Source organism: Montipora foliosa, chromosome 12, assembly GCF_036669935.1.
Source record: "Montipora foliosa isolate CH-2021 chromosome 12, ASM3666993v2, whole genome shotgun sequence".
Taxonomy (NCBI): Eukaryota; Metazoa; Cnidaria; class Anthozoa; order Scleractinia; family Acroporidae; genus Montipora; species Montipora foliosa.
Window position 1 is genome coordinate 33,596,054 of NC_090880.1, and position 15,000 is coordinate 33,611,053.

Sequence of the window (15,000 nt, forward strand, 5' to 3'; positions counted from 1 at the left end):
GTCATAATCCTGCCTACCGACAATGTATATGGAAGTTGTTGACAGAAATCATGGGAGAGAAGTTATACCATCACCTGGAGAGGAATGGACAGCTAGCGGATGAACAGAAGGGTTGCCGGAAAGGTTCACGAGGAAAAAAATATCAATTGCTTGTAGACAAGACAATTCTGAAGAACTGCCAGGAAAAGTTGACAAAACAGTGTTAGCAGTGACCATATACAGTTAGAGCCAGAGCGTTTCAGCTTAAAAAAGGCAAATAAGTAACTCCTTGGTCTCCACAATGCAGTTTTGCAGTGAAGTAAGAACGAGATCTTACGGCTTTGTTTTAACAACAGGAAAAAAAAAAGGTTCAATAAATATCCTGATGGGAAAGGGATAGCTCCTTCCATTCCTTCTTGAAATGCATCAAGGCTTTTAACCCTGCCCCAAACTTTTATAACAGCTAAAGGTTTCAGAAAAAGTGTTGTCTTGCATTGTTTTAATAGCCGCAGTATTTTAATTTTGGTCTTGTAACTTAATCTTAGTGTGGCTCATCATTTCGGGCTCCTTGATGTTAACTGTCCAGTGTCCGGAGTGACGAGGGAAAAGAGGAGGAGAGAGAGCAACAAACATTAGTAGTATATTAATCATCATCCTCCTCATGATCATTAAATTTGCCAGATTGTGGTTCTGTCCAAAACAACACCCTGAGAAGTCCTGGATACCCAAACAACTATCAAAGCTACCTGGATTGTGTTTATGAGGTCCCTATTAATTTTGAAGACGAGTTGGTCATTTACTTCAACTTTTTTCACTTGGAAAGCCATCCGACTTGCGGGTAAGTACGAAAAGATTAGCCGCTTGAATTTGCCTTTAAAATAATTTAAAGTTGTATCTTCTGCGTGGACGTAAAAATGCAGATCTTATTTCGGTCTGCTGATCTCACATAGTTTGCCTACGAATGAAGAGGAAATCTTAATGACTTGCACATTGTCAGTTGGATGACAGTAAACAATGACTTAAGGTCTTCACCTCTGTAATCGACTCTAGGGTCTTTACAAGATGTTAAGGCTCATGTCTGTTGGAAACATCAGCATCAATTTGTCCGGTGTACCGACTAGTAAAAATTTCGTCCTTCTAACAGCTGATTTTCGCAACACCATCTTGGTGACCCGAAGAAGGTCTTCTTCCAGGGTCTTTTAATAGCTTGCTCGTTACTCTTAATTGAGAAGGACCGTAATACTCTCAGGAGAATCATCCAGATAACATTCAAGTCGACATTTTACGGGATTCTCATTAAATATCGTACAATTTGCAATCAGAATTTTTCGGCCTAGTTGGAGATGAGTGTCATGTATTTTGCTTTATTCCTGTTTTGCCATTTTTATGATAGGTATGACTATTTAAGAATCGCCAACAGTAGCAACCATACAATCGGAACATACTGCGGCTTTCAAACTGGACGAGGAGTGCTGATTACCGGTAGCGCTGCTGTGCTGTATTTTCATACGGACTTCAGTATTGAATATAATGGATTTGACCTATCTTTCGCCTTTTATCCACGTGGTAAGTTCGCAGCAACATACACGGTCATGAAGTAATGCAGTCTAGTGAAGTGCAATTCAGGGTATGGTAAAGTAGGGTAGGGTGGTGTAGTCTAGTGTACTTAGGGTCAGTGGTGGTAACAATCGTGTTATCGGTACTTACTGAGGTCAGCAACCTTGAAGAAGCTGGCTTTCTGACGACACGGTTGGTGTGCTGCCTTTATTATAAGTACGGGAGTGGTCAATACAGAGGATTTCCATTATCTTTCCCATTTCTTTCCACTTGGTGAGTGGGTCTATTCTTTCTTAATAGTTACCCTAACTGGAAATCTTTGGCCATTAACTTCCATTTAATTCCTCTAAACCCGTTTTGTGTAAGACTTAAACCGTCGATATGAGAAGACGCAGATTTATTGATTGATTGATTGATTAATTCTTCAATCGGTATGTAATACAATTTTAGTGGGTTCTATGGCATTCTAACCCGTAGAAGAAATGATGGAAGTACCCAGCTGCATTCATCAATAGGGTCTCCTTCCCCTTCTGCTGGGAACATTACATGTGTACTTTCCTTTTCTTTGTTATTATTCTCTACAGGGAACGCCACATTGCCTCCTTACACGCCGTTAGGATCATCCACAACACAACGACCAATCACGGCTCCGGCATCCAGTAAGTATTGAACCTTTTACATTCGCCTTGGTTGCTTAATTCGCTAAGGAATTCCTTGTTCCCAGCATTAAAGCTGTCGATTATGAAAAAACTGAGTTGTGAACCATCGTTAGTGCCAGCGGGCTTAAGCTTAAAAAACAGAGTGCCTAATATTAATTACACATAAAAATGCACAACGAAATACACTGACTAGTGCTCTTTGTTTTCCACAGTGCAGTATTGCAAGGAGAGTAGAAAGAAGTATTAGGGTTTGCTTTTTACAACGCAAGAATATTCTTAAACAAATATCCTGACGGCAAAGAGTCCTAAAAGCTCCTTGCATCCCTTCTCGAAAAGCGTCACGTCTTTTAAGCCTCTCTCAAAGTCGCGGACATGTCAGACCTTGCAGTTAAAGAAAAAAGGGGTGTCTTGTTTTCTTTTAATATTCATTCAATTTCGTTCTTTCAGATTTAATTTCAGTGCCGCTCAATTTGAAACTTGTTGATGTCGACTGTTCGGTGTCCAGGGTAAAATGGGAAAAAAGGAGAACAGAGAGAGAGAGCAACAAACATTAGTAGTATATTAATCATCATCCTCCTCATGATCATTAAATTTGTCAGGTTGTGGTTCTGTCCAAAACAACACCCTGAGAAGTCCTGGATATCCTAACAACTATCCAAGGTACCTGGATTGTGTTTATGAGGTCCCTATTCCTTTTGACCAGGAGTTGGTCATTTACTTCAACTTTTTTCACTTGGAAAGCCATCCGACTTGCAGGTAAGTACGAAAAGATTAGCCGCTTGAATTTCCCTTGCAAACAATTTCTCTACTCTCTACCTATTAAAGTCGTATCTTCTGGGTGGACGTAAAAATGCAGATCTTAACTCAATCTGCTGATCTCACATAGTTTGCCTACGAATAAAGAGGAAATCTTAATGACTTGCACATTGTCAGTTGGATGACAGTAAACAATGACTTAAGGTCTTCACCTCTGTATTCGAATCTAGGGTCTTTACAAGAAGTTAAGGCGCATGTCTGTAGGAAACATCAGCATCGATTTGTGCGTTGTACCGACTAGTAAAAATTTCCTCCTCCTAACAGCTGATTTTCGCAACACCATTTGGTGACCCGGAGGAGGTCTTCTTCTAGGACCTTTTAATAGCTTGCTCGTTACTTTTAATTGAGAAGGACCGTAATACTCTTAGGAGAATCATCCAGATAACATTCAAGTCGACATTTTACGGGATTCTCATTAAATATCGTACAATTTGCAATCAGAACGTTTCGGCCTAGTTGGAGATGAGTGTCATGTATTTTGCTTTATTCCTGTTTTGGCCTTTTTATGATAGGTATGACTATTTAAGAATCGCCAACAGTAGCAAGCATACATTCGGAACATACTGCGGCTTTCAAACTGGACGAGGAGTGCTGATTACCGGTAGCGCTGCTGTGCTGTATTTTCATACGGACTTCAGTATTGAATATAGTGGATTTGACCTATCTTTATCCTTTTATCCACGTGGTAAGTTCGCAGCAACATACACGGTCATGAAGTAATGCATTCTAGTGAAATGCAATTCAGGGTATGGTAAAGTAGGGTAGAGTAGTGTAGTCTAGTGTACTTAGGGTCACTGGTGGTAACAATTGTGTTATCGGTACTTACTGCGGTCAGCAACCTTGAAGAAGCTTGATTTCTGACGACACGGTTGTTGTGCTGCTTTTTTTATAAGTACGGGAGTGGTCAATACAGAGGATTTCCATTATCTTTCTCATTTCTTTCCACTTGGTGTGTGGGTCTACTCTTTCTTATTACTTACCCTTAACTGGAAATCTTTGTTCATTAACTTCCATTTAATTCCTCTAAACCCGTTTTGTGTAAGACTTAAACCATCATCGATATGAGAAGACGCAGATTTATTGATTGATTGATTTATTAATTGTTCAATCAGTATTTAATACAATTTTAGTGGGTTCTATCGCATTCTAACCCGTAGAAGAAATGATGGAAGTACCCAGCTGCATTCATCAATAGGGTCTCCTTCCCCTTCTGCTGGGAACATTACATGTGTACTTTCCTTTTCTTCGTTATTATTCTCTACAGGGAACGCCACATTGCCTCCTTACACGCCGTTAGGATCATCCACAACACAACGACCAATCACGGCTCCGGCATCCAGTAAGTATTGAACCTTTTACATTCGCCTTGGTTGCTTAACTCGCTAAGGAATTCCTTGTTCCCAGCATTAAAGCTGTCGATTATGAAAAAACTGAGTTGTGAACCATCGTTAGTGCCAGCGGGTTTAAGCTTAAAAACAGAGTGCCTAATATTAATTACACTTAAAAATGCACAACGAAATACACTAACTAGTCCTTCTTGTTTTCCACAGTGCAGTATGGCAAGGAGAGTAGAAAGAAGTATTAGGGTTTGCTTTTTACAACGCAAGAATATTCTTAAACAAATATCCTGACGGCAAAGAGTCCTAAAGGCTCCTTCCATCCCTTCTCGAAAAGCGTCACGTCTTTTAAGCCTCTCTCAAAGTCGCGGACATGTCAGACCTTGCAGTTAAAGAAAAAAGGGGTGTCTTGTTTTCTTTTAATATTCGTTCAATTTCGTTCTTTCAGATTTAATTTCAGTGCCGCTCAATTTGAAACTTGTTGATGTCGACTGTTCGGTGTCCAGGGTAAAATGGGAAAAAAGGAGAACAGAGAGAGAGAGCAACAAACATTAGTAGTATATTAATCATCATCCTCCTCATGATCATTAAATTTGTCAGGTTGTGGTTCTGTCCAAAACAACACTCTGAGAAGTCCTGGATATCCTAACAACTATCCAAGGTACCTGGATTGTGTTTATGAGGTCCCTATTCCTTTTGACCAGGAGTTGGTCATTTACTTCAACTTTTTTCACTTGGAAAGCCATCCGACTTGCAGGTAAGTACGAAAAGATTAACCGCTTGAATTTGCCTTGCAAATAATTTCTCTGCTCTCTACCTATCAAAGTTGTATCTTCTGGGTGGACGTGAAAGGACAGATCTTAACTCAGTCTGCTGACCTGACACAGTTTGGATATGAATGAAGGGGAAATCTTAATGACTTGCACATTGTCAGTTGGATGACAGTAAACAATGACTTAAGGTCTTCACCTCTGCATTCTAATCTAGGGTCTTTACAAGATGTTAAGGCTCATGTCTGTAGGAAACATCAGCATCCATTTGTGCGGTGTACCGACTAGTAAAAATTACGTCCTCCTAACAGCTGATTTTCGCAACAACATTTGGTGACCCGCAGGAGGTCTTCTTCCAGGATCTTTCAATAGCTTGCTCGTTACTTTTAATTGAGAAGGACCGTAATACTCTCAGGAGAATCATCCAGATAACATTCAAGTCGACATTTTACGGGATTCTCATTAAATATCGTACAATTTGCAATCAGAATTTCTAGGCCTAGTTGGAGATGAGTGTCATGTATTTTGCTTTATTCCTGTTTTGCCATTTTTATGATAGGTATGACTATTTAAGAATCGCCAACAGTAGCAACCATACAATCGGAACATACTGCGGCTTTCAAACTGGACGAGGAGTGCTGATTACCGGCAGCGCTGCTGTGCTGTATTTTCATACGGACGTCAGTATTGAATATAGTGGATTTGACCTATCTTTCTCCTTTTATCCACGTGGTAAGTTCGCAGCAACATACACGGTCATGAAGTAATGCAGTCTAGTGAAGTGCAATTCAGGGTATGGTAAAGTAGGGTAGGGTAGTGTAGTCTAGTGTAGTTAGGGTCACTGGTGGTAACAATCGTGTTATCGGTACTTGCTGCGGTTAGCAACCTTGAAGAAGCTTGATTTCTGACGACACGGTTGGTGTGCTGCCTTCTTATAAGTACGGGAGTGGTCAATACAGAGGATTTCCATTATCTTTCTCATTCCTTTCCACTTGGTGAGTGGGTCTACTCTTTCTTATTAGTTACCCCTAACTGGAAATCTTTGGTCATTAACTTCCATTTAATTCCTCTAAACCCGTTTTGTGTAAGACTTAAACCATCATCGATATGAGAAGACGCAGATTTATTGATTGATTGATTGATTAATTGTTCAATCAGTATTTAATACAATTTTAGTGGGTTCTATCGCATTCTAACCCGTAGAAGAAATGATGGAAGTACCCAGCTGCATTCATCAATAAGGTCTCCTTCCCCTTCTGCTGGGAACATTACATGTGTACTTTCCTTTTCTTTGTTATTATTCTCAACAGGGAACGCCACATTGCCTCCTTACACGCCGTTAGGATCATCCACAACACAACGACCAATCACGGCTCCGGCATCCAGTAAGTATTGAACCTTTTACATTCGCCTTGGTTGCTTAACTCGCTAAGGAATTCCTTGTTCCCAGCATTAAAGCTGTCGATTATGAAAAAACTGAGTTGTGAACCATCGTTAGTGCCAGCGGGTTTAAGCTTAAAAACAGAGTGCCTAATATTAATTACACTTAAAAATGCACAACGAAATACACTAACTAGTCCTTCTTGTTTTCCACAGTGCAGTATGGCAAGGAGAGTAGAAAGAAGTATTAGGGTTTGCTTTTTACAACGCAAGAATATTCTTAAACAAATATCCTGACGGCAAAGAGTCCTAAAAGCTCCTTCCATCCCTTCTCGAAAAGCGTCACGTCTTTTAAGCCTCTCTCAAAGTCGCGGACATGTCAGACCTTGCAGTTAAAGAAAAAAGGGGTGTCTTGCTTTCTTTTAATATTCGTTCAATTTCGTTCTTTCAGATTTAATTTCAGTGCCGCTCAATTTGAAACTTGTTGATGTCGACTGTTCGGTGTCCAGGGTAAAATGGGAAAAAAAGAGAACAGAGAGAGAGAGCAACAAACATTAGTAGTATATTAATCATCATCCTCCTCATGATCATTAAATTTGTCAGGTTGTGGTTCTGTCCAAAACAACACTCTGAGAAGTCCTGGATATCCTAACAACTATCCAAGGTACCTGGATTGTGTTTATGAGGTCCCTATTCCTTTTGACCAGGAGTTGGTCATTTACTTCAACTTTTTTCACTTGGAAAGCCATCCGACTTGCAGGTAAGTACGAAAAGATTAGCCGCTTGAATTTGCCTTGCAAATAATTTCTCTGCTCTCTACCTATCAAAGTTGTATCTTCTGGGTGGACGTGAAAGGACAGATCTTAACTCAGTCTGCTGACCTGACACAGTTTGGATATGAATGAAGGGGAAATCTTAATGACTTGCACATTGTCAGTTGGATGACAGTAAACAATGACTTAAGGTCTTCACCTCTGTATTCGAATCTAGGGTCTTTACAAGATGTTAAGGCGCATGTCTGTAGGAAACATCAGCATCCATTTGTGCGGTGTACCGACTAGTAAAAATTACGTCCTCCTAACAGCTGATTTTCGCAACAACATTTGGTGACCCGTAGGAGGTCTTCTTCCAGGATCTTTCAATAGCTTGCTCGTTACTTTTAATTGAGAAGGACCGTAATACTCTCAGGAGAATCATCCAGATAACATTCAAGTCGACATTTTACGGGATTCTCATTAAATATCGTACAATTTGCAATCAGAATTTCTCGGCCTAGTTGGAGATGAGTGTCATGTATTTTGCTTTATTCCTGTTTTGCCATTTTTATGATAGGTATGACTATTTAAGAATCGCCAACAGTAGCAACCATACAATCGGAACATACTGCGGCTTTCAAACTGGACGAGGAGTGCTGATTACCGGCAGCGCTGCTGTGCTGTATTTTCATACGGACGTCAGTATTGAATATAGTGGATTTGACCTATCTTTCTCCTTTTATCCACGTGGTAAGTTCGCAGCAACATACACGGTCATGAAGTAATGCAGTCTAGTGAAGTGCAATTCAGGGTATGGTAAAGTAGGGTAGGGTAGTGTAGTCTAGTGTAGTTAGGGTCACTGGTGGTAACAATCGTGTTATCGGTACTTGCTGCGGTTAGCAACCTTGAAGAAGCTTGATTTCTGACGACACGGTTGGTGTGCTGCCTTCTTATAAGTACGGGAGTGGTCAATACAGAGGATTTCCATTATCTTTCTCATTTCTTTCCACTTGGTGAGTGGGTCTACTCTTTCTTATTAGTTACCCTAACTGGAAATCTTTGGTCATTAACTTCCATTTAATTGCTGTGTTACGAGTTCGAATGTTTTGAGGACAGGTAGCTTGCAGACTAATCTGAACGCAGGGTTCTCGGAACAACAACAAGAACATTTATTCCAAAAATGAACGTACTTTCCACGAAGTAAGACTCTTAAACAGCACGTAACTTAATAAACTTACACGGCCTCCGCCAACTTGAATAAACACAGCTTCTGTCACACTTGACTAAACGCGGCTAACGCCAAATCTGTTCGCTTGTGAAAAACTAGTTAAAAAAACTCCGCTTGGACTCGTCTACTTATATACTCACAATAAGCTTCCAAAACTTTCTAAAATAGTAATCAATCTAATTATAGAAAGATTACAAAACACACCGATTTAGAAACGCTTACGCACGAACTTAAAAATAAACAAACTACGAACTCTCGCGAAGCTTCTAGAAAGTAACGCAGTGCTAGTCACGCAATGCTATTTTTCGTAACATAACCCCCTTTTCGAAGAAATTTCCTAAATTTATCCTAAACAAGAAAAATTGTTAAATAAGGGGCAGTTCAAGTTCAGTGTCAACAAACTTATTCCTCAGCACCACTCAAGTAATCTGCTCCAACGTTCTCTGAGCCCTTAATGGCTTCAACTGTGAATGAATAACTCCGCAAAAACATGACCCAACGCATAAGACGTCCGTTGGCAAACTTAGCACTGTTCATATACTTTAAGGGTTCATGGTCCGTCTGAAGAACAAAAGAAACACCATACAAATAAAGATGAAATCTCTTGATACTCCATACAATCGCTAGACATTCCTTTTCAATTTTGGAGTAGTTCCTTTCTGCACCTGTCAATTTCTTGCTTGCGTAGCAAACGGGAAACAACTTCTCATCATTTTTCTGCATTAATACTGCACCGATTCCACTGTTGGAGGCGTCCGTCCTTAAAAAATAGGTTTTAGCTGGATCGGGTAGTCGTAAAATAGGCTCACTTGTTAGGTAAGACTTGATTGTTTGGTAGGCTTTCTCTTGTGCTTCACCCCACTCAACTTTATTAGGTTGGCCTTTCCGTGTGAGATCAGATAAGGGCACTGCGATCGCTGCAAAGTTGGGGATGAAATCTCTATAGTACCCTGCTAGACCCATAAATGATCGCACCTGTTTCTTGTACTTGGCCTTGGGGCATCTCTAATTTTCTCCACTTTATCCTGATGTAGACCAATCATTCCTTGCCCCAGTCGATGGCCTAAGAAATCCACACTGTTTACACCGAATAGGCACTTAGTAGGTCTAATAGTGAACCCCGCTTGTACAAGGCGCGAAAATAGCTCCCTTAGGGCTCTGATATGTTCTTCCCACGTACGGGTGTGAACCAATATATCATCCCAGTAGAAATCAACATTGGCTAGATCTTCTAGCAACTTCTTCATTGCGCGCTTCAGTGTTGCTGCCGAGTTGATCATTCCAAACGGCATCTTCAAGAACTCGTACGACCCGTCAGGTGTTACGAACGCCGTTTTCTGTATGTCCTCCTCTGGTATTGTTATCTGCCAATAGCCCTTGCTAAGGTCAATTTTTGAGTAGAACTTGTCTCCACTAAGCTTCTGAAACAAATGTTCACCGGTTGGCATAGGCTCGGGATCAAATACGGTTAGTTTATTTAATTTCCGATAATCAACGCACACGTGGTTTGTGTTGTCTTTTTTCTTCACTACAACCACAGGTGATGCATACGGAGAACTGGACTCTCTAATAACTTCCATTTTGATCATGTCGGCAATATCCCTTCTCAGTGATTCTCTGATACTGTAAGGTACTGGGTAAGGTCTTGATTCAACCGGCTCGTCTGAAATGAGTTTAATATGATGTTGGACGAGATCTGTGGTCCCTGGAGCTTCAGTAAACAAATTCGTGAACAGTTTAGCCAGATCCAGAAATTCATTCCGTTGTTCATCCGTCAGATTTGGTCCGGTTTCAACATCCTCGATCGATTCCTACATATCCACCAAGCTCTAAAAAATCAACGTTTTCTCTCTCTACTTCATCAGCTTTAGTTGCACAGTCAACAGCATCGTCTACACACGAAGCGCCTACTCCACCAGCTACTGCTTCTTCGGCTGTAGTCTCCTCTCGCTCAAAGTACTTTTTAAGAAGAGTTAACTGAATAGAGGGTAATGTGAAGTGCTAGATTTCTATCCCATATGAACCATGTGACCCTGGTCCCACCCTGGTCAGAGTTTTTCTCTGTCCTTGTGTGGGCCATTTCCATCAGTAGGGCTAACGCTCACATGGTTCATATGGGACAGAAATCTAGCACTTCACATTATCCTCTATTCAGTTAACTCTGTTTAAAATATAAGTGCTACACGGCCAACGTTTGTATAAACGTAACCTTTCCTTGTACTTTTTAAGAAGGTTAGCGTGGTAAACTTTCTCCTTGCCTTTTACTTCCACTTTGTAGTTATTGAGACCTACTACAGAACTAACTTCAAATGGACCCTTCCACTGCATAAGTAGCTTGTTATGGTCGGTAAGTATCAGTATAAGCACTTTCTCACCTGACTGGAACATCCTAACTTTAGATTTGCGGTCGTAATAGTGCTTTCCTTTCTGCTGGGCTTTCTCCAGTTCACTATGGGCGAGTTTAAGGGTATCTTCTAACTTCTCTCGTAATTCAAAAACGTACTGGTAACTGTTCTTTATCTCAGGCTCCTCAACTTCTTTCGTCCACAGCTGTTTGAGCATAGCCATTGGTCCTCTGACAGCTCTTCCATATAACAGTTCAAACGGTGAAAAACCAGTGGACTCTTGGGGAACTTCACGATAAGCAAACAACAGCGGGTTTATGTAGCGATGCCACTGTCTTGGCTGCTCACTACACAGTCTCTTCAGCATAGACTTCATCGTCCCGTTGAACTTCTCCGTCAAGCCATTACACATCGGGTGATAGGGTGTCGTTGTAAGCTGTTTAATGCTTAGTAATCGGGTGACTTCTCTCATACATTCAGAAACAAACTGCGTACCCAGATCACTCAAGATTTCGTCTGGTACTCCTAGACGGCTGAAGATATCTACCAATGCCTCTACTACAGTCTCTGTGTCAATGTTCTTTAATGGCACAGCCTCAGGGTAGCGAGTCGAGAAATCTACCAGTGTCAATATATATCTGTGTCCTTCTTCACTTGGGGGACTGATAGGACCAACAAGATCTATTGCTACTCTCTTTAAAGGTTTATCAATCAGTGGCATCTTCTCTAACAGTACCTTCGGCACTGATCCTTTACTTACGGTCTTCTGACACACGTCACAGGACTTGCAAAATCGAGTTACGTCACCTTGAATCCCAGACCAATAAAATGCACTCTGGATCTTGTGTGTTGTTTTCTTGATGCCCATGTGACCACCCATGATAGATCCGTGAGCTACGTCCATTATGGGGTGTCTCAACTTCTCAGGGTTTCATAACTTGTTTAAGCAGTTTAACACCATTCACGTAAGGATGCTTGTAAAAAAAAAAAAATTAAAAAAAAGTGGTGCCTTTATATAGCGCCTTTATCACAAGTCTCAAAGGCGCTTTACAATGATCAATTTACCCCCAGCGGACTGGAAGCATATACAGGCGCAAATTGCAGCCGCTTCTAAGCAGTCCATGCATGCTGGTACTCATTTTACCGACCTCGGAAGGATGGAAAGCTGAGTGAACTCTAGCGGGAAAGAAAGTCGCCAAATATTCCAGTCTCCGCAGAACCGGGAATGGAACCCGGGACCTTAGGGTTGGAAGGCAGAGATCTTACCACTGCGCCAACCCCTCCGCTACTTGTACAGGCGGTACAGTACTCCAGATTTTTCTTCGAAGGAAATCTCCGCCTGACCCTTCACTAACACACCGTCTCGATCCCAGTACTTATGCAGACTCTCATCTTCTCGCTGCATCTGCTTGAGCTTCTCTCTATCCACAATAGGGCTTTCACGGGTACTAGGCACCTTTAAGGTCGTGCGTTCATCCTTTTTCTTAGCTTGATTTTGGGTAGTTACTGCACAAGCCTCTTGCCAACTGGGGTCTGGATTCTGTGCGTCCCTTGCATCACGTACATTACCAATAATTAGGTCGTAGATAGGATCTGAAAGGCACTGCGCTTCTACATGACCGTTAAGATAAGGCGTATCAACATAAATTCTTGCTATAGGCACTTTCCTCGCTGTGTTGTCAATAAGCAACATGACGTTAAAATCTCCGGTGAACTGATCCTCGCTGACAAGGTCCTTCTTGACTACAACTCCACTGCAACAGTATCTCTTAAAACGTCGACAGTCTTCTCTCCAACTCTGCCTTTCACAACTGGCATCTTACTTCTTACTCCGGTTAAGGGTTCAATCCAGGCATTATTTAGCAACGGAACTTTCTTGCCACAGGCTAACAGAAGCTGATCATTTTGAATATACGACTTAACTTCCTCGGGGGTAGCGTTAAGATCTGGTGGCTTAACCAAACAACCAGCACTAACTTGACCGCGTTGCAAAGGGTTACCATCTTTACCTTGGCCTCCTGACTTCCGTCCACCTGATCGACAGTTCCTTGCTTCATGACCTTGCTTGCCAAATAGGAAACACTTTCTTACTAGAACTGGGCAGTTAATTGCTTTGCGTCCGCGGGCATTACATTTGTAACACTGGAGAGCTGTTGTGTCACTCTGTGCGTTCTTTGTTTCTTCCGCCTTGAACTGTACTAACGGCTTCTTGGTCGCAGAGCTAAACAAGTGCTTTCCATGAGCTTTCAAGTATTGATCGGCGATTTTCGCTATCAGGTCAAGCGTTTCCAGGGCTCTTTCACGAAGGTGAATAGCTTACTCTTTTGGACAAGAGTCAATAAACTGTTCTTCCACAATTAGATCTTTTAGGCCTTCAAAAGAACGTTCAGTATGCGACAGTATGCCAACCACCGCAACAAGTATCTCTCCAGTCGCACTATAAACTGTTCTGGGCTCTCATCAACTTCCGGCTTTGATGCTCTAAATTTACGTCGATAACCATCCTCCGTAAGGTCGTATCTCTGCATCAAAGCTAGCTTTACTCGGTCATAATCTTGGACTGCTTCCTCGGATAACCGCGAATAAACCTCTAGCGCACGTCCAGACAAAAGAGCACTAGGTTTCGAGGCCCATCCTGTCTTCTCCCATTTAGCTGTCGCTGCAAATCTCTCAAATCTTTGTAAATAAGCATCCAAGTCGTCCTTGCCATCGACAAATGAGGGGAGCTTGGGTGCCTTGGCCCTATCCTCTCTCACTTCAGGACGCCCGTCAGCATTCTCCACAGCCAATCGTGCAATCTCCAACTCGTGTTCTCTTTTTGCCGCTTCAATAGCCTCTTTCTGTTTCAACAGCTCGGCTTCCATCTCCAACTTTCTTAGTTTGCGTTCTTGTCGTCTAGTTTCTCTCTCTTCGTCTTCTCTTGTGCGCCTTTCTTCCTTCTCTTCCTCTTCCTTTCTTTTATCCTCCTCAAGCATTCGTCGTCTCTCTTCCTTTTCTACTTCAAACCGCCTACGCTTTTCTTCTCTTTCCTCTTTCAATCGTCTACGTTTTTCTTCTTTTTCTTCCTCTTCCCTTCTTCTTTCTTGTTCTAATTGTCTGCGTTTTTCTTCTTTTTCTTCCTCCAACTGTCTACGCTATTCTTATTTTTCTTCCTCTTTCCTCACAAACTCACGAAGCTTTTCTCCCTCCAATCCGAACTTTTCTCCAATCTGCAAAACCTTTTCCATTAAAACACAATATACTCTCTTTGTACAGTTCTTCTTACTTTAGGTGTAACTCCTTCTGCTTAAACTGCCCTTGTCTGGTTTCTGTAGTCGGCAAACAAATGAATTCCTCTCCCGGACAGGCCCCCAATGTTACGAGTTCGAATGTTTTGAGGACAGGTAGCTTGCAGACTAAACTGAACGCAGGGTTCTCGGAACAACAACAAGAACATTTATTCCAAAAATGAACGTAGTTTCCACGAAGTAAGACTCTTAAACAGCACGTAACTTGATAAACTTACACGGCCTCCGCCAACTTGAATAAACACAGCTTCTGTCACACTTGACGAAACGCGGCTAACGCCAACTCTCTTCACTTGTGAAAAAGTAGTCAAAAAACTCCGCTTGGACTCGTCTACTTATGTACTCACAATAAGCTTCCAGAACTTTCTAAAATAGTAAACAATCTAATTATAAAAAGATTACAAAACACACCGATTTAGAAACGCTTACGCACGAACCTAAAAATAAACAAACTACGAACTCTCGCGACGCTTCTAGAAAGTAACGCTAGTCACGCAATGCTATTTTTCGTAACATCCTCTAAACCCGTTTTGTGTAAGACTTGAACCATTTAGCACATTGATTGATTGATTGATCGATTGATTGATTGTTCAATCAGTATTTAATGCAATTTTCGTGGGTTCTATGGCATTCTAACTCGTAGAAGAAATGATGGAAGTACCCAGCTGCATTCATCAATAGGGTCTCCTTCCCCGTCTGCTGGGAACATTACATTTGTACTTTTTTTTTCTTTGTTATTATTCTCTGCAGGGAACGCCACATTGCCTCCTTACACGCCGTTAGGATCATCCACAACACAACGACCAATCACGACTCCGGCATCCAGTAAGTATTTAACCTTTTACATTCGCCTTGGTTGTTTAACTCGCTAAGGAATTAAATCGCTG

At 41.5% G+C, this 15,000-nt stretch overlaps 1 protein-coding gene across 1 annotated transcript in view; it reads left to right on the forward strand.

Moving 5' to 3' along the window:
* The window catches only part of LOC137981128 (mucin-like protein), a 121,315-nt gene that overhangs the window by 57,964 nt on the left and 48,351 nt on the right, over positions 1 to 15,000 (forward strand). Inside the window, exons 11-15 of the mRNA XM_068828473.1 lie at positions 661 to 817; positions 1,373 to 1,545; positions 2,052 to 2,195; positions 2,795 to 2,951; positions 3,524 to 3,696. Coding sequence (XP_068684574.1) covers positions 661 to 817; positions 1,373 to 1,545; positions 2,052 to 2,195; positions 2,795 to 2,951; positions 3,524 to 3,696 — 804 coding nt within the window. The remainder of the gene's footprint in view (positions 1 to 660; positions 818 to 1,372; positions 1,546 to 2,051; positions 2,196 to 2,794; positions 2,952 to 3,523; positions 3,697 to 15,000) is intronic.